At 50.4% G+C, this 25,469-nt stretch overlaps 1 protein-coding gene across 1 annotated transcript in view; it reads right to left on the bottom strand.

The window, feature by feature from the left end:
• Positions 1–1,902: 1,902 nt before the first annotated feature.
• Positions 1,903–25,469, bottom strand: part of LOC149359189 (uncharacterized) — a 54,771-nt gene continuing 31,204 nt past the window's right edge. The window contains exons 8-10 of the mRNA XM_089571451.1: positions 8,427–8,581; positions 4,247–4,390; positions 1,903–1,983 (exon numbers count right to left, since the gene is read on the bottom strand). Of these exons, the coding sequence (XP_089427577.1) occupies positions 4,329–4,390; positions 8,427–8,581 (217 nt within the window). The 3' untranslated portion in view covers positions 1,903–1,983; positions 4,247–4,328. The remainder of the gene's footprint in view (positions 1,984–4,246; positions 4,391–8,426; positions 8,582–25,469) is intronic.

The following is a 25,469-nucleotide window of genomic DNA, read 5'->3' as shown; positions in this document are numbered from 1 at the left end:
TCTGGTGTACTACACAGCTGACAATGCTACGACGAAAAAGCGCTCTTCTCACTCGGAAAGTGTACTTAAAAAAATATACATATGTAAAGTCTTGGGTGAAAAATTGGCTGGGGCATAGCTAAGGTTAATCCTGAATATCTCGAAGCGAAAAGCTGCGGTGATCCGCGATAAACACGCTCTTGCGGTGAACGTCAAACGATGACGAATAGCGCGCGGCAGCGTGCGCAACGGCTGCGGCGAAACGTCATAGCCTGCGCCGTGCGTGACGTCACTCGTGCTCCGACATACGCCGGCTCACACGAAGCGCGGTGTTGACTAGCGTAGGGAAGCTTCTCGCTTCAACAGCCTGTATATTGCGGTGCCTTAGCCCCCATGGCTTGAGGCACCAGGTTGCGCGCGCGCGTCATTCTGCGTTTTTCGGATGCGAGCGGGTCCATCCGAGTGAAAGTTTATAGTGCCTTTCTTCCAAGGTACCTTCTAGGCACTATAGCAAGTTCTTGGCCGCCAGCGCGGTGAGCATGCGTGCGATTTGGCCAGCGACTAGATAAAGGCTGAGTGAGCAGCGCACGGACAGTGCGAGAACGCCGACCGCGGACCAGCCGCCGGCGAGACGTTCGCGTTCTGCGGCGACCCTCTCGGCCGAATGGCGGGCTATACCGGCAGCGTTGCATGCAGTGGCTGGCGTGAGTGGCTGCGACACCAGCGGTCGTGTGGTTTGTGCAGAGCTGATGTTTCTTCTGAGTGTAGTATACCTTCTAGAATCGTCCCTCCGTTGCGAAGCTCGGACGCCACAGAGTTGTTCAGCTTTAGTGTAAACGCTGCCCCTTTGTTAGATCCCAGTGCGAGTGAATTTTTTTCGTGTTTGCTTTTGTGTCGTTCCGTTAGACCACAATAAACGGTGTTGTCAGTGCTTGCGGTGTGTCACTCGTCGGGCGATACCTTGGCCGCGGCGGTCGAATTTCGGTGGAGGCGAAATGCTAGAGGCCCGTGTACTGTGCGATGTCAGTGCACGTTAAAGAACCCCAGGTGGTCGAAATTTCCGGAGCCCTCCACTACGGAGTCTCTCATAGCCTGAGTTGCTTTGGGACGTTAAACCCCAATAACCAAACCAAACCAACAGTAATTGAACGAGCTAGTTGGTAGTTCACATTCGATTGAATGAAAAAAAAAAAAACAACGCAACAAGATGGGATAAAAGCATTGCGTTGTGATGTTTCAGCGCGGTAGTCTTTGTCTCTGCTATGTACCAGTCTTTTTACATTCAAACTTGGATATATTCGGTCGATTGCTTGGGCCAAGCTTTGGCCAGCCACAGTTTTGCCGCTAGCGGATATCGCGCATCACGAGGCTGTTAATTTTTTAAAACCTCCCTGTGACGTCATTTTCGAGGTTCCTTGAGGATTACAGATGAGATCACATGTGGCATTCATTTCGAGTCCTGCAGACGGTCGAACCGCTGTTGGCATTGACGAATACTTGCATGTTCGCGCCGAGTGCGGGAGGGCGGGCGTCGGCGGGCTCGCCGCTGTCGCCGGCCGCAAAGCTCCTCTCGGAGAGCAGCAGGCCCCCCGGTGCCCACTCTCTGCAAAGAGGGAGCAACATGCAATCTTCCGCCGTCTCTGACTAGAAGGGTGCGCGCGCACCTTATGCTGCCTGGTCGTGGGCACCCGGGGAGCGGCGTCGCGACCACGGCCAACTGGCCACTAGGTCTCTGGGCGCCGCTGCGAAGCAGCACTGACACCTGCGTCACGGTGCACAGGAAGCCGACAAAAAGAACTCAACAAAAGAAAGCCTGACATCATCATCATCAAGTGCGATGCCTGACCGGGATGGTACAGAGTGGAGTAAACCCTGTCAGGTATAGGCTCCAACATGTCGAGGACAGTTGATGTGGACACGCACCCGGACGCGCAGGTCTTGGAAGAAGCGCAGCAAAGCGTACCGCGCCCGCTGCAGGCTGGCCAGGTCCTGGGGCTCCAGGTGCTACGAGGAAGGGACCACAAGGGGCTTTAGCTGGAAGTACTGAGGGTAAATTTCGCGCTAAATGCCAATTACTCTGCAGCGGCAGTTGGCAGGAATCACCCGCCGCGGTGGCTCAGTGGTCATACCTGTATGCAGAGCAAAAAGTGGTAGACGTGCGAAAGCATGTGTTCATTCTTCAATCGGACGCCTTGAGAGTATGGCGCTATAGCTTTAGTGGGTTAATGCCCATATATGCAGAATATGTCATTCTCTACTTAGCATTCATAGATTGCTGAGAGTCCTCGTATCACCCTTGGCGCAGCGGTGCAGCGGTTAAGCGTTGCGCCAATGCCCTGCGATGGCAGGTGCTGCCACCGGTGGGGATTGTGCGACCCATGTTGCCATTCCCGAGAAACCTCTCGCGACCAATCATTAAATTAACTGCCACGTCTGCCACGGCGGTCCGTTTGATCACAATCCGGTGGACAGGTTGTGATGACGCCACAAGGTTACGTGACCTAGGTGGCGCGATGCCTTCCTCCTATTGGCTAGAGCTGGCGCGACGCTCCTCTGAACTTACCCGAGCTTCCTCCCATTCATCATCATAATCATCAGCCTGACTACGCCCACAGCAGGGCAAAGGCCTCTCCCATGTCTCTCCAATCAACCCTGTCCTTTGCCAGCTGCGGCCACCGTATCCCCGCAAACTTCTTGATCTCATCAGCCCAGCTAACTTCCTGCTGCCCCCTGCTACGCTTGCCTTCTCATGGAATTTACTCCGTTACCCTTCAGGACCAGCGGTTATCTTGCCTTCGCATTAAATGCCCTGCCCAAGCCCATGTCTTCTTCTTGATTTCGACTAGGATGTCATTAACCCGCGTTTGTTCCCTTATCTACTCTGCCCGCTTCCGGCGAGGTCAACAAAAGCTTGAGGCGCGGTAAGCAAAACATTGTCCCGCTAGCTGCAGACGTGAAGAATGACCGCTAATTAGCACGAGTCGAACTCTGCCCACATACACAGGGAAGGGACGCGTGAGAGACATGCTTTGTAAGAGAGTTTGCGTTCGTCCGTCTACTGTGCACGTTTGTGAGGGGCGGTGCCGAATAGATGGCCTTGAAGATTGCCTTTCTTCGTATGTGGGTTTACCAGAGATTGAAACAACCCGCCCCCGTGGGAAAGAGAGAAGGTGCGCGAAGCTCGCGGGAGGAAAGGAGAATCGTCCGAAATCTCGATAGTGGAGAGTGCACTGTCAGAGACAAAAGTGGTATATACTCCACGCGGCGGGAGCAGGAGCAACGGAAAACTGCGGCATTTTGGCGAGCTAAAGCGCGAAACATTGAAACGAGCCAAGCGACATGCCTGCTGATAATAAAGGTCACGCACTGGCTGTCTCGATCCCAGATGCCGCCTGTAGATGGCGTTGCAACGCAGTTTTCCATAGGGTGCCTCGATGCCAGGCGCTGGCATCGAGGCACCCTAGTTTTCCGTTGCTCCGGCTCCCGCCGCATGGAGTATACCACTTTTGTCCCCGATAGTACATACTTACTTGTACAGTGTTAATGATGATGATGATGATGTCCTCAGGCTTAATGGTTGAGATGACTTGTCTTCTTTCCCCAATCATCGATTTGCTGTGTTTTCCTTCCCCAATCGCTGATTGGTTATGTTTCCTTTCCTCAATGATTTATTGGGTGGATGTTTGTGAACTTACCTAATTGGTTATTGTCTCCACCGAGAGGGGGGGGGGGAGGGAGCATGGGGTTTAAAACCAGCTGTTTCGGCGAGACCGAGGGCTGGTTTCGTCAGGTAAAACTACGAGTAAGTCAAATGTAAAGTTCTCTCCTTGCTTGTATCTTTCTTTGTTTTATTAATTGTTAATAAACATTTACCCTCTCTAGAAGTGTCCTCGAGCAATGTGATTTATAAATATCGAATCTGCAAGACATCAAGCATCTTTTAAGGGAAACTCAACTTGGGAAAACCGCATTTTTACTGATATTGGGGGGCGCAGAAAGTGAGGAATGAATTATGCATATATGACCGCCAATAATCAGCCACTCATCCACCCCTTTTGAGCTCGCACTGAAGGCCGGGCTCGCTGATAATGTCGGTTTTCCACTGTCCGAGAACAAGGCAAGTATCGATGCCAAAAGTAGACTAATCGCAGAAGATTCCACAACTGTTCGCACGAATTTGAGCACAAACAAACGAGAGGGAATAAAGATGACGTTGCTTTCGTTGTACACGCTATTTCGCTATGACGAGGCGGAAGCAGGCGTATACCTTGCGCACGGCGTGTGCGACACGCGAGGCGGGCGCGCCGGGGCCGGCCGCCTCCAGGTGCTTGAGCGTGAGCGGCAGCAGGTCACGGGGGCTGGTGCAGGCCCACAGCTGGTACTTGACCACCATGCTCATCAGGTCGTAGAGCTGCGCCAAGCCAAGCCGGAACGCATGCGGACGACTGTACTCCTTTTTTTTTTTTTCGGAAAGTTCGTACAGTGTTGCTCAAAAGTAAAGAGCCCAAGAGGTTTGCTTCTAAGCTGTGTGGCGGAGGGGTGAGGACGACAGTTTCGTTCACATTCCACGGATTTGGCGATATGTAACGAGGCATGACCGCTGAGCATTTGACAAAGGCTGTATACCAGCTGTTTAAAGGAAGGCTAAGTAATTTTCAAAAATAGGCTTTTTGGGTTAAAAATATGGCTTTTGCAGTATAGTATTATCAATGTTGGCGGGCACTGGAAAACTGGTAAATTGTCTTAAGTAGAAAGCTGGTTAATTAATTTCTTATAATTAAGTTTTTAGCTACCACAGCTAGGCAACTGGTTGCAATTAGATACTTGTAGCCGGTCGTAAGTATAGCCATATATCAGTTTTTAGAACTTCGAAAACACAATTATCCGGCGCTGTGGCTCGACAGAATTTCGCTACATCGTGCCAAAATACATGCGCTTTCGAAAAGCATGCAGACAAAGTAACCTTTCCAGTGCACGTAACTAGTCGAAAAAGTCAAATTTTGTCGAGCCATAGTGCTAAGGGCAATCGCGTTTTCGAAATTCTAAAAACTGATATGGCTATTCGACCGGCTACAAATCTTTAATTGCAAACTAGGCGACTAACTCTACTGGTTAAAAGGTATCATTAAAAATGAGTTGACCAGCTGACTACTTAAGACGATTCACTGGTTTTCTGGTGCCCGCTAGCACTGGTAATACTAGCTGAAGAAGACGTACCTTACCTCAAAAACCTATTTTTGAGAATCACTCCCTGCGACGTACGTCATTTGCTATGTATGGCTATTACTTGCTCAATCGTTGCCTGCCTTGTAAAGGAGGCTGCGGGCTCTAGTCAAATCGCTTGCCTCTAAAGCGACTTTTACCCGCAGTCTCCTCAACCACTAATTTATTTATTTATTTTTTTCATAATACTGCAGGCCACTGCTTGGCCCAAGCAGGAGTGAACTTATATTGTTACAGAACAAAAAGAATAAAATTATTCAATATTAGCAGCACACGGATACCAAAGAATAAAACGAAAAGAATAAACTTATACAATATTAGCAGCACACGGATACAAAACATACATATAAGCAATATTAGCAGGTAAGTATATAACGCATCAGAAACAAACAGGAGGAGAAACAAACAGAAACAAACAAACAGGTTTGCGAGGAAAAAACAGATTCCAGTAACGATTGAAATAAGGAAGTTAATTATTAAACACCTGGTATGAGCATTTAAATTTGTAAGCGAGTGATCACGATTTTACTACGCATATATGAAATGCTATTTTTGATCATCGCACGCTAAAAGCTTGGAAAGGCTAGCCTTCTCCTTTTCGCCTGGTGTTTTGCCCTCCTTGCTTCGTACACAGCCTCGAGGCCAAGTAGCGCGGTCCGCTTTCTTTCTTTTGAAAGCGCCGGGCCAGTGACATCTTTGTTCCTTCTCCATCCGTATCGCGCATTTCTTCATCTGGCGAACAGTGAATGGAATGTTCTTCGTAGATATTATTTGCATCACGAGCAAAGAAAAATTTCGAGATAGTTTGGTCACTCAACTAACCGATCAGCAGAATTACCAACCCGCATGAAAACTGTTTTACCTTGTTTGCGTTATTGCTGTTTTTTTTTACTTGTGCTTTAAATGACTCATGCATATGTTACTTGTGTGTGTAAATGGTTCATCAGGGTTTAACGTCCCAAAGCGACTCAGGCTATGAGGGACGCCGTAGTGAAGGGCTCCGGAAATTTCGACCGCCTGGGGTTTTTTAACGTGCACTGACATCGCACAGTACACGGACCTCTAGAATTTCTCCTCCATCGAAATTCAGATACCGCGGCCGGGATCGAACCCGCGTCTTTCGGGTCAGCAGCCGAGCGCCATAACCACTCAGCCACCGCGGCGGGCGCGCCTGTAAATGCTACCGCTGTAGGCGCACACCGCACATACTGCATTTTTTTTATGCGAAGCATACTACTTTAGCTACCACTTCAGCCCTTAACCGTGGTTATGCGCCTCCAAATCACGTGATCCATGACGTCACGACAGTAGAGAAATGGGGGCCCACCTGGCGCCGTCGCTGTGCGCCTCCAAATCACGTGACACGATGATGCCACACCACGTGACACGATGACGTCACGGCAGTGGAGAAACGGGGGCCCACCTCGCGCCGTCGCTGTGGTTGTGCGCCTCCAAATCACGTGATACATGACGTCACACCACGTGACACGATGACGTCACGACAGTGGAGAAACGGGGGCCCACCTCGCGCCGTCGCTGTGGTTTTGCGCCTCCAAATTACGCGACACGATGATGCTTCGCATTCTCCAGGCTTAACCAAGTTAAGCCTCAGCCATTTTTCTTTTTTCTTGAACTGCTGATATTGCTAAACATGTGATGACACAATGTAATGCTTTGATGATGCCTTCCCCCAATGTAATGCCCTCCTGGGGCTTTAGGAAAATAAAATTTAATGAAATATGCGTTAGCGTGTGGTCGAACGTTATTTAAGACAAATTCTGATGCCTAGGTGCCCGTGTCCCTGGCGGTGTGGCGCTTCGCATGTCATAATTCGTCCCGACTCATGTACGTAAGGCGAGCTCACGAAAGGCAAGTGTCTTGGTTATCGCATACTGTCGGACATCGCGCAGGCATGGCACCGCAGCCAGCCGTTGAATGATCGCACTTGCATAGGAGAAGCTCTACCCCACCTTGGGGGATTCCCCTAAACATTTGGTCAACACATTTCCCACTTCGAGTTATTGATCAATTCGCTCTCGCCCTACCATAAGCTTGCCTTCCCGATTAGCTCAATTATAGGGGTGTGCGAATATTCGAAATTTTCGAATACATTTCGAATATTATATTTTTAGTATTCGAATTCGATTCGAAATCCAAGTATTTGTGTTGTTTCGAATATTCGACCCGACGCGAATATTCGTATCTAGCCGAATATTCCCTGTGAGCACCGGCGTTCATTTCGGTCCGCAAGCCCTATCGAGAGATATATAACAACATGGCGGCGCCTACACGGAAGGAAAATTCTTCCTCCAAGGGCCATGCCGTAGCTGACTGCACTGGTAAGCTTTTTTGTGGCTATACCTGCGAAGCTGGTATAGTCAGAGCTGTGCACGATATACCTCGCAATACGTGCCAGTCAGTGCCAAGTGAGAGGGCATTTTCTGTCGCTGGAGGAGTCGTTTCAGTTAGAAGGGAAGTACTTCTGTCTGACCATGTGGTGCAGCTGATTTTCCTTCACGACAACCTTTTACGTCATCCCATGCGCGCTTTTGTGCTGATGGCAAGCTAGCTTTAATCAATGCTGTGTACTAGCCATCTTCTCTGATATTTCCACTTTTCTAAGAATAATGTTAGAGACTTTGATACTTTTTGTGCAGCCACACACACACCTTTTGTGTTCATTTAATCATCGATAGTTGAACTGTGATGTTCTTGGGTGCCCAAATAAATGTTTTGTAGTGGTTAAATGCGTCTGTCCTTGATTATTCGATATTCGATTCGATATTCGGAACTAAGTATTCGTATTCGATTCGTATTCGAAAATTTTGATATTCGCACACCCCTACTCAATTAGTAGAGCGACTGCTCCGGTGAAGCGGTGGTCCCCGGTTCGAACCCCGGACCAGGCCGAATTTTTCTTTAACTACGAAGTTTCTGAGAAAGCTGTGTAGCTTTCCTTTGTAGCCGTATGGCTGGGGTCGGGTGCACGTCAATGAGTAATTACTCCCTTATTATAAATCTACTCCGCCTTGGGGGATTCCCCTGAACATTTGGTCAGAAGCTCTGCAACTTTGGGCGCCGGAACGTAAGGGCTCACGGAAGCTCCACTCTCCCCCAAATAATTACTTTTCTCCATCGGCCTCAGAAGGTGTTGTGCAACTCATTGGTAAATGCCACCGCAAAGAGGCAAGGGGCTCGTCACAGCACGTGCTGGCCGGTCTCACCTTGTCCATGCTGGCGGGGCTGAGCCGCATGACGGACGAGTGCGTCAACTTCTCGAACAGCGAACGCAGCGCCCGGGCCGAGTAGAGCTGCTGCGGCCGGAAGAGCTCGTCCACCAGCCGGCCGCCGAACATGGCCGCGACGATGTCGGACATCACTGCAGCGCGCGCACCAGAAGGCTGAGTTCTGCGCAGTGCAGCGTCGCAAATACTCCCGGACCACGAGGAGTCGGCGCTGACAAGGAAGGCACCGTGATGTGTGTACCTTCTTCACCTTCCCGAGACTCTTTAGCGCTGCGACCGGCAGCTTTGCGTGGCTGACCACGCCATTAACTGATATATTGCGTAAACGTGAACGAGCGATGTAGCCGCAGCCATATAATTATCCAGAGTGGCGCAGAAAGGTCAATGAGCAAAGCCTTATTAAAGCGAAAGCCTTTAATGCCTCATACTGTAGTGACCAAGGAATGTTAGCAAATGTGTCCGCGTTTCGGACACAAAGAACTGTGTCGAGGCTAGGAATCGAACGAGGGCCTTCGGCATTTGAAGCGGAGACGCTACCACTCCGCCACGAAGGCTCCCGGTTTAAGCATGAATAAAGGCGCATCAGTGAATGCATGAGTTTCATAAATAAAATAAAAGAAATAAACAAATAAAAATGAGAAAAGAAACAAACATAAAAAAGAAATGAAAATAAAGTAAAGGTAATAAAATAAAAAACGTGGAAACAAAATAAGAACTAAAAAAAACTCCGCCAGGAAACGCTTTCGCCTTGCAGCATTTTAGAAAGCCAAAGTGCCCCCTGAATTTTTCCATCACTGCGTTGAACCGTATCTAAAGTATAGCAAAGTCACTCTACTTGAGCCGCAGCATAGGCCCCTTTGTTGCTCTCACAATGCCCGGCGAGCCACGATGAAATCCAGGGGAGACGTTCTTCACGCTGTGGTGGAGACTTTTGCGAACGATCCCCTTTGGATCACAGAGTTCTGATCAGGCCGATAAGAATTAAGGTGAACGAAAAAAGAAAAACGTCGAAAAGGAAAAAATAAATGGCGATTACACGCGTGGTAATGCGGATAATGAGACACAATCACGTTTCAACCGTTATTCATTTTCAGTGGTGATAATCAAGGTCTTGGGATCCGAGAAGTGATTTGACAATCGTGCCGGACTGCCTCGGTGCATCCGAATTTCGCGAAAGCCAACGAGCGGGGACTGAAGACAGCAGGACAATACCTACGTATGTTTTGGAGAGGTTGCGGACGTTGCCCCGCTTCCCCCCCCCCCCCCCCCCCCCCCCCCCCTCGTACTTTCGCGCAGTCTTGTGGACGTTACAGAAAATAAGTAACCGATTACAATTACAGTTACCACCCCATAAAAGTAACTGATTATTTACAGAACAGTAATCGATTACTACGTTACTTTTCTTTGAACTTCATGCTCACTCAAACTACAATAAACTAGTGCGGCTTGCTTTTTTACCCGTGGGTAAATTTCAACAGGAGTTGTTTTCAAAGTTGTCGTCGCTGATTTTGCAACGTTTTCTTGTGAAGACATCAGCCCCTACATTGAACACTTTCTTTGTAAGCGATGGAGAGTAAGGCAGTGTTAGGCCGTAAAAACACCTTGCGCACTAGCTCCTATAGTTGCGCAGTGCTTCGATGCCAGTTTCTACGTCCTCTACGAAGCGCAGCGTTTCGTTGCGGTAAGCTTATGGGTATGCTTTAATTCTATCTAGAATCCACAACGATCAGCTTCGGTGATCAGTTTTATGAACAGAAGTACAAAATACGTATAGCTTTCTCAGTTACTCGAGCGCTGTGCGATATATACCTGTCAGCGATGGACCGAAGAATTAGAAAAAAAAAGCTTGGTTCAGTTAGATAGATAGATAGATAGATAGATAGAACTTTTATTCACGTCAATTGCCAGACAACATAAATCAGGCCTACCAAAGCCTCAAAGGGCTTGAGTGGCAGCGCCTGGCAGACAGCTAACATTGGCAAAACAAAGGAAAATAGAGACGTTGCAATGGGGTTAATGGGGTTTTAACGTCCTAAAGCGACTCAGGCTACGAGGGACGCCGTAGTGAAGGGCTCCGGAAATTTCGACCACCTGGGGTACTTTAACGTGCTGTGACATCGCACAGTACACGGGCCTCTAGAATTTCGCCTCCATCGAAATTCGACCGCCGCGGCCGGGATCGAACCCGCGTCTTTCGGATCAGCAGCCGAGCACCATAACCACAGCCAATGCCACAGCCCACCACGGCGGCAGAAAACCTTATTTGTCTACATGTGAGAAAGATATACCGCTGCGTAGACGATTACCTACCTTGCCTTTTTACAAAAGGTGCATCCTGACAATATATGGTGACTACCATTAGTAAAATCCTATGCACCTACAGCGCATAGCCAGGTGGACTCAAGTTCACCTGTGAGTTTCCTGTTGACAACGCGATGCAATTTTGAGATGTCCTTGTTAAGTTTTCTGAGTTACATATGTGCTGGATGTACCATCCCAGGTCCAAGAAAAGTGCCCTCCTTTCGATAGCGTTCATTATAAGCTGGTGAAACGGACTGTAGCTAGCAATAATCTTCAGGCAGCTCTCAGTAAACCTTGCCTGCACCTTTTGAGTCAAAGCTTCGATGACCAAGTGGCTCGCCTAATTAGTGCTGGTTATCCAAGTGCATTTATTTTCAGCACTTGTGAAAGCCTGCTCTACAAAACAACAAACAGAGACATAAAAGCGAAGCACGAAGCGAACAGCCAGGTTATTTCGTATTTCCACAGGCTGTCACACAATATTAAGAAGATGGAAAATATATATCACACCAACGTGGTTTTCTCCGCCCCGTACAAGCTTAGCAAGGTCTGTGCACTGCTTGGTGATCGAAAACACGAATCATGCTCTAAGAAGCACGTCTCCAAGTACCCAAAATGCTGGAGCAAACTTATATGTAAGATCCCCCTCACCTGCAATAATGTTTGCAATGGACAAATGGGAAGATGCTGTAAGGATAAGGCCTGAGAACACAACTTGAAATTAAAACATAAATCCGGCAATTTCTTGGCATACCATTATAACAGCTGTGGTTGTAAACCACTCTTCAACAAATCTAAGTTTTTGCATACGCCAAAGACAATCAGGGATAGATTATCCAAGCTTTTCCATTCCTAAAGAGGGAGAGAAGTTGTCAGCACACCCTCGGTTTCAGGCCAACGGGGCGACCACTCACTCCACGTCCGTAAAGTGACCCCCCCCCCCCCCCTCTCCAATCCACACACATATACGCAAGACCGCTTCCCACGGAGTTGTCATAGCATGGTTCTGGTATGGTTTTGCGCTGTACAATGCCAGAAATGGCTTCGCCTTGGCCATGAGCATCCACTCAGATGTCTCCGCATCCTTCACTTTCATTGAAAGTTTATTCCCGTGCCTCACCGCAGGTACTTCTGAGCGGCATACTGCTGGCAGGTGGCACCGTCTTTGCAGCGTCACTGTCCGCCTTGTCCACTTCGTTGAAATTCTGGAGTACATCGGGTGATCTAGCGTCTGATGTGCCAGGTTGCTTGCAGGGAGGCGCCAGGTTGCTTGCAGGCATACGGTGCTTTGGACACCGCCTCCCTTGCTGTGAATGAGGACCATCCAACCACCCCTTGGTGTCCCTCCACCGCTGTGGGCTTGGGCACCCCTAAGGGCACCCTGCCCACTGCCATCTGCTGCCGTTCGAGAAACTCCCGTGTGCCGGCAGAGATGCACGGAACTGCATTCGAATATGTCAGAATATACCATCTTCAACAGGGCTCTGGTCACCTCGTAGCGGTTAAACGCCCAGAGCGACTGACGACCCAACGTATACCCTTGCAGCAGGTCGTTTTCCCCGCATTTCCTTTTCGTGTTGCCCGAGGTTGTTTGCCATTGCCGACAATCGGACGCCGCGGTATTTGGCGGAATTCACCTTCGCTATTGGATTTCCCTGCAGTTCCCACTTGTACCCACTCTGTACGCTCCCCTCGCCCTATGCCACCACCTCGCACTTTGAGGGACTGAAATTCAAACGACGCGCGCTCATAGTTGTAGCGCAATGTCCAGCAGTTTCTGCAGCTCCTGTGGTGTATGTGCGAGGACCACGAAATCATCCGCATACAGAAGCGCCGGTATACGAGGTCTGTTAGAAAAGTATCCGACCTTTGGCCGAAGAAAAAAAACTGGCACAACTGGAGCGTTAGAAACCTAATAACCTTCAAATTAGTCTCCTTGGGGCTCCATATACATCTCCCAGCGGTGCTGCCATTGTTGGAAGTATTCCGAAAAGGCCCTTTTCGGAATGGAATTTAGCTCTGCTGTCGTTGCAGCCATGATGTCCTTTCTTTTCTGAAATCGCGCTCCTTTCAATGGCCTCTTGATTTTAGGAAACAGCCAGAAGTCGTAGGGGGACATATCAGGAGAGTAAGGAGCCTGTTGAACTACAGGAGTCTGGTTTTTCGCCAGAAAGGTCTGAATCAAATGCGAGGAATGTGCAGGAGCAATGCCGCGAGGGATGCGCCAATTTCTTGTTGACCTCAATTCCAGTCTCTTGCGCCGCACAGCGCCACGTAGGCGATGGAGGACATCTCTGTTACTCTTTAGTCATTCTTTGACCCTGTTGGGGTGCGTACTCGTGGTGTGCCACACAGAGGGAGTCAAAAAAGCAGTCAGCATCACTTTGACATTGCTGCGCACTTGGCGGGCCTTCTTTGGTCTTGATGACGTGGAATGCGTCCTCTGTGACGACTGTGATTTGGTTTCCGGGTCGTACCCGCACACCCAAGACTCGTCACTAGTGATTACGGCGTCGGTGAAGTCAGGGTAACTGTTTGTGGAATCCAGCATCTCCTTTGAGACTTCAACACGAAGCTGCTTTTTCTCCACTGTCAGCAGCTTCGGCACGAATTTCGCTGCCACTCTCTCCATGGCCAAATCTTCGGTGATAATGGAATGTGCAGAAAAATTGCTGATGTCCACCTCTCCCGCAATTTCTCGGATAGTCACACAACAGTCGCGCATCACCACAGCGTTCACTTCGGCAATTACCTGGTCATTTCGGCATGTTGATGGCCGACCGGAGCGTGGCTCTCTCTCCACGGATGTGCGGCCGTCTTTAAACCAGTTGCTCCACTGCTTAATCTGTGTGCTGCTCATAGCATCATCACCGAAAGCCGTCTGAACATTTCGAATGGTTTCCACTTGGCTATCGCCAAGTTTCTGGCAAAATTTGAGGTAGTAGCGCTGCTCCTCTCGCTCCGCCATTTTCCTTGCAACAAAAAACCGACGAGAGCACTGCGCACTGCCTCACTCAAACGCTGCTTGCCAGCGACTGACGCTATCGGCAGGCGGGAAAAAATTCGTGCATGCGCCCGAGGGTTCAAGGTTGACTGCTGCAAGCGCGCTTGTTTCATATTCATCAGGTGTTCGCAAAAAAAAATAAAGTCGGATACTTTTCTAACAGACCTCGTACGTCGCTCGAATTTCCTTCCGGCCTCGAGATGCTCTAAACGACATCCGTGCCCAGACGCCCCCGGCTGTTCCATGACCCCTGCGACGTGCAACATGAACAGCAGTAGCGACAGTGGACACCCCTGTCGCTGTCCTTTCGGGATCCCCAGGAAACGAGGAATCCCTCTCTCTGCCCACTCAAGGCGTGCTCCATCAGGAAGCTCCACAGTATGGCTCGGTCCACATTGTCATCCGCTTTAGCGATGTCCAGGAAAGCTAAGAGTGGGTTGCCCATCTGATACGCAATTTCTACGCATTGTGCAAGGACAAATAAATTGGCCCCTGCGCGTCGTCCCACTGGGAAACCATTCTGGAGCTCCCCAAGGGCTCCGATCCTCTCTGCCCACGCTTGCAGTCGAGCCTTTGTGCAGCTACTCTGTAAAGCACCGCGGCCACTGCTATTGGCCTGCAATTGTCCAGGTACTGTTTGGCGCCAGTCCCCTTATATTTATTCTTGTTCGTCTCCAGTCATCCGAGATCTTTGCACCCACTTTTGCAACGGACTTTTTCATCTTGGACCGTGCCTTAAGCCCCAGTGCATTGACCAGGCTCATGGCAATACTATCGCACCCCGTTGCGGTCTTGGGCTCCACCTTTTCACTGCCCGTTTACTCTCAAGTGATGCAAGATGCCTGATCCTTTTGGAGCTTTTGCCTTGCCTGCAACGAAAGAAGGTGGCATCGCGGTGCGTGAGAGCGTGAGTCACGCTCTGTAGTATGCGGCTCTTCTCTAAGTATCTTAATGCCATAGGTTAATCGCACTCTAAAACCGAAGTTTGAAACCGAGACCGTTTATTCGTTAAAATCGTTCACAGTCGTCGGATATTAAATCAAAGGGCCACAATATCACGAAATATGTTTAAAATACGCGTAAGACCTTCATATAATTGTTTTATCTGCCGCAGTTTTCGAGATTTAAGTTCAAACTTTTGCCCAGCCTTGGCTTAGCAAGGAAAAAATGTGCTGGCGGTTTGCTGGCTCAGCTTTCTCCCCTGGTTTTTGGTACAGCACTTTTGCCGACGTGCAATATAGCCATCGCGCTCGCTGATCATGGTTTCCCGCATCGGGACGCATAAAAACGGGCGCATGCTCTAAATTAAAATTCTTGGTAAAATTTTTCTACACCGTTTTCAACAAGACCGTTGCGGAAATCCAGCACCTTAGACATCATGCTTTCCCTTGTGCCGAAAAAAATCGGGTACTTAAAGTTCAGTGTTCGGTCCTTAAAAGAAACAAGCGGCGAACCCAACACCTTGCTGCCCGGAGCTGCGTCAACCGATGCAGGCTGTTTATTGCCTCGGTGGTCCTAAGAATCGACCTCGGCGCTCGGCATCGTTCGCGCCATGCGAATTTCCCTCGGTTCTCCCACGAACTCTGTGGCAACGAGAGTAACCAAGCACCCTTAGGCGACGTAACCTTAGTGCACACTGCTGACTATACTCCATCTCAGTAGTTCCTTGCATCAGTCAAAGCTGCAATGAGCGCAGAGGTGACGTTCTGACGCTGCGGAATGTAGTGCCTGTATAAAATGGGCATATGGGATAGCGTACGCTAAAAAAAAAAAAAGAAACAGCGTTCGTCGTGCACATCTGCCAAACGCTATTTAAAATCGAGCCTTACCGTACAGGTGCCCGCAAAACCTTGCGGAACGGCGAAATCACAAAAAGCCTCAATTTTCTCGCTACGTAGAGGGACAGCCAGGCATTAAGAAGTACATCGATTTGTTCACGGCGGAAAGTACGGTGTTCATCCGTCAGTTCATGGATGCATGCTGAACCTGCTCAGAAATTAAATTTTGTCGTAATTTTCGTGTTACGAAAACTTTTGTGGCCACCTGTACGTTCGCGTCACGTACGCTATTTCCAAGGTTTAGTGTCCGTGGCTCTGCTAAAATATCGTTCCAAAATGGTGGCGCCCTTCGATGCAGGACCGCTCGCTTCGGACTGGACTCGTCGTTGTTACTTCCGTTTGCAGCACGTTCACAGGCCATGAATGGGCCACCAAGCTTTCTCTTCGTCTCATCTCACCTGTAACAAAACGTACGAACGATAATTTTGGTTTATTTTTTAGTTAGAGTGACGATTCTCCGCTCCTGAGCCTAGGTTTGTTGACAAAAATAGTTCTCGTTCTAATAACCAGTTGGGATGGGCCCACCCAACCGTCATCGCCGACGATACAGTCCTTCCCCATAGTAAAATGTAAACTTGGGTCACTGACCACGTCAAAAAGTGGGTTAGTTGACGTTTCGGAACCGCTACGGGTTCCCTGTTCACAATGAATAACCGGCCGATTAAGATGCAGCTTATGCAGCTTTGACCAGTCGACGTAATGATTTTGCGTAAGCCAGGTGTAGGTTTCCCTTGGTTCTGTCGATAGCGTTCGGCGTCGATTGTATTATCAGGGATTCCGAGTGCAGCCGCACTGATAGGTTTCTTTCTGTAGCAACGATTTTCACGTCATCCCAAGCGATCTCATGCCCCTCTTTTTGCGCGTGTTCTGCCACAGAACTTGACGCCGTCCGGTTTTTTGTGACATCATTTCGGTGCTCTTTTAGCCGCCTTGGAAGATTTCCGGTCTCTCCAATGTAGACAGAGTTGCAATCGTCACAAGGTATCTTATAGACGATGCCCGGGAACTTTGAACGTGGCAGAGAATCTTTCACGCTCAAAAGTTCCCCGCGCAATTTGCTTGTCGGTACGTGGGCGATATGTACACTGTGTTTCTTGAAGACTCGTGCCAGAGCTTCGCTTATGCCCGGGATGTAAGGAATCGCAGCGCGTTTCGGTCTAGATGACGATGCTGCACTTTGTGTGGGTTCCGGCTGCGAATGCTTGTCGAGCTGACACTTGGACACGCCTTCAATAAACTTTTTCGGGTAGCCGAAAAAGATGTTGGTTGCATCTCTCTCACTGCAGGTCACCTGAAGGCTCTGCAGGGTCCCGTACGTACGTCTGACGCAAGGCCACTACAATTTGTCCCATTACTTGAAGTAGCCGTCGCGAGTCTGTCGTCAACGTCATCGCGTTCGTTCATAAAACAAGTCTCTCTGATAAAATAGCACATCCAGCGTGCTCGTATAGACTGTAGGGAGCGAAAGCGGTGTGGCGTACTTACACCACTACAATGTGGGCAGCTGCCGCTAAAGGAGGGGTCAAAATGTTTTAGCGCTGCCGGGCACAGCAATGTATTGGTGAGAAGTCTGAGAAGGAGCCGCTCATCCGCCTTCTTCAGGCCTTTACATGGGCTAGGGTAAAGGCGATGTCAATTTTGTTATGTTGTGATATCTTTGAATGTATAGACCGGATTAAAATCGGTTTACTGATCGGGTGGGGAAGAGAAAACAGCCCGGTGAGAGAGCGCGCGGGCGGCTGCATCTGCTGCCTCGTTTCCTGCCAACCCCTGATGAGCAGGGGCCCATATAAGGTAACGGTGTGCGGGGTCCGTATCCCGTATGCAATTTTGGTAGATTCGATAGGCTAGGAAGGGAGTGCAGCCTTGTTCGACGTTCCGACAGGCCCCTCGCGAGTCGGTGATTATGTATTTTGAATCGAAATGTGAGGCCGCGAGAGCAATCGCGACCTCTTCTGCTTGTGTTACACTGCTGGCTCGGAAGGTGAGGCCGTTAACTGTGTTGCTGTTGCGAATCACCGAAACCGTGTACCATCCCCCGTGGTGAGGACCAGAGGCGTCCACGTAGTATACACCTGTTTTGTTGCCATAATCTCGGGCTAGCGCTTCCGCTCGTGCCAGGCTCCGACCATTATGGTCTTCGTGTGACATGTTTGCTGGAAGAGGCCGCACGTGGAGGGCACGTCTCCACAGTTCTGGGATGCGAAACCTGTCTTTCATTGGAGGGGTGTGTTGGATATGGAGCCGAGCAAGAAGGCGGCGACCCGACTCCGTTAGCGACAAGCGCGTGTACTGGTTTGTAAGGTGCGCCTCCCGTAGCTCCCGGAAAGTATTCACCACCCCTAGGGCCATAAGCCGGCTGTTTGAAGTAGTGATGGGGAGGTCAAGGGCACGCTTAATAATTTTACGAAGGATGACCTGAAGCGCATCCTCCTCTTGTTTCCGTTGGTGGAGATAAGGAGTCGAATAGAGAATTCGACTGATTACAAAGGCGTTTGCCAGCCGCAAGGCATCCTTACTTCGTAACCCCCTGCGTTTGTTGGAAACCCGGCGGATCATGCGGCCCACCTGGTCCCCCACCTTACGGAGTTTGGCCAATGCAGTGTCTGGCCGTCTGTGTTTGTGGATGTAGAGTCCTAGTACCCGTATCTCGTCACTTTCGCGTATGGGACCACTCTCAAGAGAAAGAGTTCTGTGAGTTGCGGAGGTGCACAAATTTCGATTTTTGAGGGGAACATATTGAAGACCGCAGCGACGGGCGTAGCGGTCTACTATCGTCGCCGCTGTTTGCAGGCTGGTTTCAATGTCCCCTGTGCTACCATGCGTGGCCCACAGGGTGATGTCATCGGCGTACAGGGCGTGCTGCACGCCGGCAACAACCTCCAGCTGTGCCGGCAGGTGCATCATAGCCAGATTGAAGAGCAGCGGGGACAGTACCGCCCCTTGGGGGGTTCCCCGCGTGCCGAGTAGGTAGGGACCATGCTCTGTATCTTGTATTCGGTTGTAGGATTGACGATCCATTAAAAATTGGCTTATGTATCGGAATGTGTTGAGGCCACAGTCGGTCTGGCTTAGGTTAGTGAGAATGATCTGGTGTGTTACATTGTCAAATGCCCCTATAAGATCCAAGGCGAGTACTACCCGGTCATTATGGGGGCATTCGAGGGGGTCAAGGATTTCCCGATTAAGTTGCAGGAGGACATCCTGTGCGGATCTGTGTGGGCGGAATCCGAACATGGTGCTCGCAAAAACATGTTTGTGTTCAAGATATGCAGATAACCTATCCCGCACCATCGTCTCCATTAGTTTGCCCACACAAGAGGTGAGAGAGATGGGGCGAAGGTTATCTGTGTCAATTGGTTTGCCTGCTTTAGGAATAAAGTGTCTTCTGACACCTATCACATGGTGTGGACCTGCCCCTCCAACCCCGCTATTCCCCCCATCCCCAACCCAACCCGGGAGGACTGGGAGGCGACCCTGCTCGGCTGCAACGACTTACAGGCCCAACAAGCCTTATTCGGGCGCGCCCGGGTGGCGGCCACCGCCACTGGGGTCCCATACTAGGGACCTCCACCTAGTGTTTGTAAGGATCGGTCCCTTACGGGCTGATCCAAACATACCTCCTGTTCATTCTTAATAAATGTTTTCACCACCACCCACTTACACCAGTCTAGGCGTACTTACACCAGTCGAGGCGTTGTCAGGCCTCGAAGTGCCTGCTCTCGAAGTCGGCGACGATATGACCGCCTAGGGAGTGCTGGTTAACTAATACTTAATAGTTAACTTTAAACTATTATTGTTAGGCTACTTAGTTACTGGGAGGCGTGTAGCCCACCGTAAGTAATGTGCGTATCAGTCTAAAATTTCGGTAAAGCGGTTACCCTCGGCGTTGTGGCCCAACAAATTTTGGCTACATCGCACCAAAATGCATGCGCTTTCGAGAAGCTTGCAGGCAAGGCAACCTCTCCAGTGCACCTAACTCATCGAAACAGCCAGTTAAATCATTGATGTCACTGCCACTAGCCACGGTGGGCACTTTTATCACGATCTGGTGGACATGTTGTAATGAAGCCGCAATGTCACGTTACCTATAAGTTGCCCCTCTGCCTCGCTTTCCTGGGGAAAAATTGGTTTTTGGGAAAGGAAATGGCGCAGTATCTGTCTCGCATATCTCAGTGGACACCTGAACCGCGCCGTAAGGAAAGAGATAAAGGAGGGACTGAAAGAAAGGAAGAAAGAGGTGCCGTAGTGGAGGCCTCCGGAATAATTTCGACCACCTGGGGATCTTTAACGTGCACTGACATCGCAAAGCACACAGGCGCCTTTTGCGCTTCGCCTCCATCGAAACGTTGCCACCGCGGTCGGGTTCGAACCCGGGTACTCCGCGGTTCGGCTACTGAGCCACCACGCTCTAACCACTGAGCCACCGCGGTGGGTGCTTCTCTGGGGATTAGGCCCAAGCGATATGAGAGACATACAGAAAATAATATCGGGTCAACGGTCCATTTAATTTTGGAAGCGGGAAAAGCGTAAAGCAGGTCGAGCGCCACTATGAAAGCGCAAAGAACAGTGCAGTATTCAGTCCTGCTTGTTCAGCCCACCGAATGCATCCCATAACAAGCTCGTCACTTGACGCACGAACTTGCATCGCCGGCTGTCATCGATGCGACCTACACTCAACGTTCACGGCAAGTCAGTGGTGTTTATGCGCACACGGACCGGTTCATCGCGCTGTTTGCACTCGAAGCACCTACGGTCGAGCGGCGCGTCGGCGGAAATGGCCGGTTCCTGCGCAAGCACGCAACAGAATGCAGCACGAGTCCCATTTGCTGGTGCGGGGCAACGTTCGGCCAGCTGCAGCAAAGCGGCACGTACCTCGCTGTGCCTTGTCAGCGTCTATCCGCTGCGCCTTTAGCCTCTGGTTGAGGATGTACAGCATCTCGCCGCCCATGTTCACGTAGAGCAGCGGCAGCGCGCGGAGCGCCATGTCTGCGCACAGACCGAGTGTCCAGCACAACACGGCGACGACGCGTGGCAACGGCGCGCGGTCGATCACACGAGGCGCTCGTTGTTGGAGGACCAGCAGACGGGCATCGACCAGTCGGCGGCCGCCACGCAGGTGCAGCGCGGCGGGGCACACGACGAGCACTCGCTGGGGGCGCCCCCTCCGCGGAGGCTGGACGCGGCCCCGAACGGCAGCCTGCGGCCGAACGTGCCCACGTTGCGCGGTCCCAGCGACCAGCTGGGGTCCAGGAGGTGCGTGGCAGCGACGGCCGGGTGCCGCCGCCGGCGGCAGCGGTGGAAGCTGCAGCCGGCCACGGCGGCCAGGCAGAGCACGCTGAGCGCCGTGCATGAGCCGATAAGCGCGTAGGCCAGCTGGGCCGTGGTCAGCTTGGCCGCCGGAGGAGTGCCGGCAGACGACGGCCGGAGCCCCTCGGATGGAAGTACGAAGGATCCGTGGCGGAACACGCTCGGCTCGGTGATGTACTGCGGCGAGCGAGGCCTGTTGTTGAGCGTGGGCCAGGGGACGGTCGGTGGAGGGGGCCAGGCGGCCGCGACGGACGAGGCGAGCAGCAAGGCAGCCGCCAGCATGGACGGCGACGCGCGGCCCACTGGCCTTCGCCAGCGGCCGCCGTCACGGTCCACGGCGCCGGCAGATGGATGGACGGCAGCCGGAAACCTCTCGCCTTTTCACCGGCCCGCGTTCGCTCTGGGGTTGCGTTGTTCATGCTCCGGCGATCGCGCGCATTCGCCGTGGCCCGGCCGTCGCCGAATTCCCCCGCCCATCTCCCTCGGCGTAAAATCAAGAGGCGCGTCCCCCATTCGCCGTAAAATCGGTGGCCCGTTGCTCGGAGCATTTGGGCCGATGCCAAGAGCGGCGCCTGCGTCCTCGGCGCGAGTGGCAGTTAGTGCCGCTCCTGACCTATCTTTGCACCGCAGTGTTTGGAGCCTCAGTTTGGGTGTTCCACCACTGCACTTACAGCTTACTCTTGGGCTGCAGCACTGCCGAATTCGTGGATATAGCAGAATATATATATATATATATATATTGCCTTCTTTAGCGCACAAGGAATTGAACACGTGGTCGTTGCAGAAAGGAATAAGGAAGAACGGCGGCTGCTACATGGCTATGGATAAGCATCAGCTGGAACAAACACTGACAGTCGACTCCACTGCTTATAGGTTCTGCGTTGAGTTGGGTACAATGACGTTTTATCCTGAAGCGGAGATACCGCATGTCGCAGGAGAACGTTTTGTCACGCCGACATAACACAAACCCTTATAGTTACATTGTGCCCAACAAAAGTTCGGTCGAAACAAAACGTCATTCTGGAATAATTAACTACAACTCAAGCAGTAACAGCCGCACCACACTGCTGTCTTACGAATAACCTCGAGTGAGTTGATAAAACGAAAGACGCGCGCACACGCCCGCGAACAGTAACTTAGCGCAGTAACGACTGAGTGTTCATGTACAGGGTGTTTCACCTAAGACTTTACACAGTTAAAAAAATACAGGCTTTTTGAGTTAGAGAGCACTTTTTTTCGACATAGCATTGTCAGCGGTGTTATACATCGGAATACGGCTAAGACGTGCCTACTAAAGCCCCTAGATCAGCTTTTTAACTATTACTGTTACGCTCTTAATTATTGAGAGGCACGTAGCCTACCATAATTATTATTCATACGAATTTTCCTCGGCGCTGTGGCCCAACAAATTTTGGTTATTTCGACGAGTCACGTGCACTGGAGAGGTTGCTTTGCCTGCAAGCTTCTCGAAAAGTGCGTATATCTTAGAGCATTGCAGCCATAATTTATTGGGCCACAACGCCGAGGGTAACCGCGTTACCAAAATTTTAAAGACTGATACGGACATGCTGTTGCTGTAAATTCTTTCAATAGTAGATACCTGCGAAACCTGGCCGCTGTAATTACTCGTATACGCAGGGCGGAAGGAGAGATATGACTGGGCCTTGAAGAGATGCCTTCGCCAGGGTATCAGCAATCTCGTTTAAACAATTCCACTCTGCCTAGGCATCCAAATCAACCGTAGTGAACACACGTGGGGTGGTACCAAGCATTTGAGTATAAGCGGAGTTCCTGTGATCCCGTAGATGCGGTGAAAGAGCAACACAGGGATAATGAATCCGTCATAATTGTGACAGAAGACAAAGAGCTGCTTCAATTGCGCAAACCCAGGAATACTGCTAAAAATTTGGCCAAATAAATGGAGGTGAAATCGGGATGGCGGAATGAGAATGACCAGTCGAGGGAGAGAGAGAAAATACCAACACTGGCCTTTTCTTCACACTGTGAGGCGTCTGTCGCAATGAGCACATGAGAGTTAAAGCACATCAAGTAATCCCGTAATAAACTGCTCAGCAAATGAAAAGGCATGAATTTTGCATGGCGTGGAATTATGCCATCAAAGAAAATCTGAATATATGTAGAATTGGCGCACTACGGAAGGATGTCCGAAATGCAGACGTTTAAGGGGTCAAGGAGAGATTGCAGAAAACAAACCTGTGGAGGACAGAAACGAGACCAGCTTTCGTTGAAAAATGGCCTAGGCTGCATGACGAAGGAAGACCAAATCTGAGGCATGAAGTGACGAATCGCACATTTTTACAAGCGTTAGGACTGTTAAGAGCCGAAATATTGAAGGCAATGATGGAATACGTACGCGCTTCTAGGTAAAAAAAACAAAACAAAAACGGAATTAGCCATAAATTTTGGAAGGCCCAGACAGAGGCACAACGCCTCCCGCTCCAAGAGAAGAAGGGGACGAAGTTTATACGCAAGTGCTGCAGAGAATAAGATAGCCGAACTCTAATACTGGACGGACATAGATTCTATAAATCATCAGAGGCATGTGCCTTCTCATGTCGGAACGAATGTTGCGCAGACTGTGCAGCATACCGACTGCTCAGACTCCTTTCGCAGTGATCTGCTCTATATGGGCCCGCCAGGAAAGCGAAGGATCATAAATTACTCTGAGGTATTTGATAGTTGGCACTTAAGGAATTACACGGTGCCGATAAACAATAGTGATATTAACTGGATAAGAGAGCGGAAAAACCAATATGTCCCCTAACCATTGGTCCAGGACACTGAGGTACGACTGCAAGGATTGGCACAGAGAGTATATGTCATTCTCGGAAGCAAAAAAGGCGATGTCATCTGCACACACACAGGCTGACATCTTATGACTGCAGGGAATACTCCTAAGGTGTTGAAAAGAACAGCGGAGAGGACTCACCTTGGGGCACTCCTCTCGCTTATCGAAATCTGCTTAAAGGGACCATGCAAAGAATTAAAAGCCGCTTGTAAATGTTAGAAGTGATGCTCAGAAGCATTGACACCAAGTATGAGTCTTCGGAACTGAGCCGGCAATTTATTATGAATTTTTAAAAATCGTGTTTTTTAAAATTCGCGGGCCGTTTGGTGTCTTCGTAGGGAGCCATTTTGGAACCAAAATCGGAAAAACAGACGTCACTAGTCCCAAGACGTCGGCAGGCCACCACACGCTGTCATTCGCTCGAGCCGCGGCAGCTACGACGTCACGGGCACACTTCCGGTAGCGGTGAAAATCGTCTGCTCGAGCCGCCGCGCGACCCCCTCGGGCAAGCGCGAGCCAGCTAGGCATTGCCTTCGCGCGTATGGTTTCAGTTTACCGCTGCCGCCTCTTTCTGTCGCGAGTTCGGGAGCCAAGAAAGCGCAGAGACCGGAGAGACGCTGCCGACGCACGCTGTCCTCGGGAGTGCGACAACCGGAAGTCGTAAACCGAACGTCAGCGAATGACGTATTCATGGGCGGAGCCCAGTCCCGGAGCTGTTTTCTTAATTTTTTTATGGTGCCCCGCGCGTACGAGTTGAGGGGGAGAGGAGGAGCGTGATTTTTAATCGTCTATAACTTCGTTGTTATTGATGCTAGCTCAAAAATTCTTGCGCTGGGGTGACGAGTGATGGATCTCCTATCTTTACGTAATCTCAATAAATTTATTTCACAGTCCCTTTAAGGAAGCACCGTTCTGGACGCAGTAAAATTCTCTGTCAGCGAGAACTTCAGAAACTCATGCCACATATCCTCATATCGGCTTTCCATGCGCTGAGGAACCCAAAGAAATTGCTTATAAAATCTACAGACTGGGACGCATACAAGGACGCTGTAAGCAAAGGAGTTACTGCGGCAACTCGAAATGAGGAATTAGCATCGACAATGGCGTATTGCCTGAGAGCGAGTACACAAATTACAGCTAAAAATGATAACCTACCTTCAAATGATGACACATTCCAAAGGCTTTGCGCTATACGCAGGCGAGCTGAAAGGAAAGCTCTGCGCACAAAAAGCCTCGATGACCTACGTGCATGCCGACGGGCACAACGTCACATTCGACGCTACATGGATAAACTGAGTCGGCAAAAGTGGCGTGACTTTTGTTCTACGCTGGATGTGCGCCAACCAGTAACCAACATTTGGCGGATAGTTAGAGGTATGCGCACGCCACTTCAACAACTCCACCCCTTCGCTGCACTCTCCCTTCACGAACAAAAATCTATAAAAGAAGTCTCAGAAGAATACTGCAGGCTACTGTCGACAGGGTCAGGGCATTCGACACTCTCTGCAGATGGTCAAACAGGCATCCCAAAGGCGGCAGTGCCAGCGTTAGACCTGCCTTTCACAATGGAAGAACTATCCACAGCTATCGCGGAGACAAACAGACACACGTCTCCGGGTCATGATGAGGTGACCTATGACGCCATTGCTAAGCTACCCCACACCTCCCGTCTTCGACTCTTGGAGTATTACAATTCTTCCTGGATGGCTGGTGAGGTCCCCACGGAATGGAAGCTGGCAAAAATTGTGCCCGTTTTGAAG

Source organism: Amblyomma mixtum, chromosome 2 (assembly GCF_055824585.1).
Source record: "Amblyomma mixtum isolate Tamu chromosome 2, ASM5582458v1, whole genome shotgun sequence".
Taxonomy (NCBI): domain Eukaryota; kingdom Metazoa; phylum Arthropoda; class Arachnida; order Ixodida; family Ixodidae; genus Amblyomma; species Amblyomma mixtum.
Note: the sequence above shows the minus strand (reverse complement) of the source record. Positions and strands in the feature narration are given on the sequence as shown.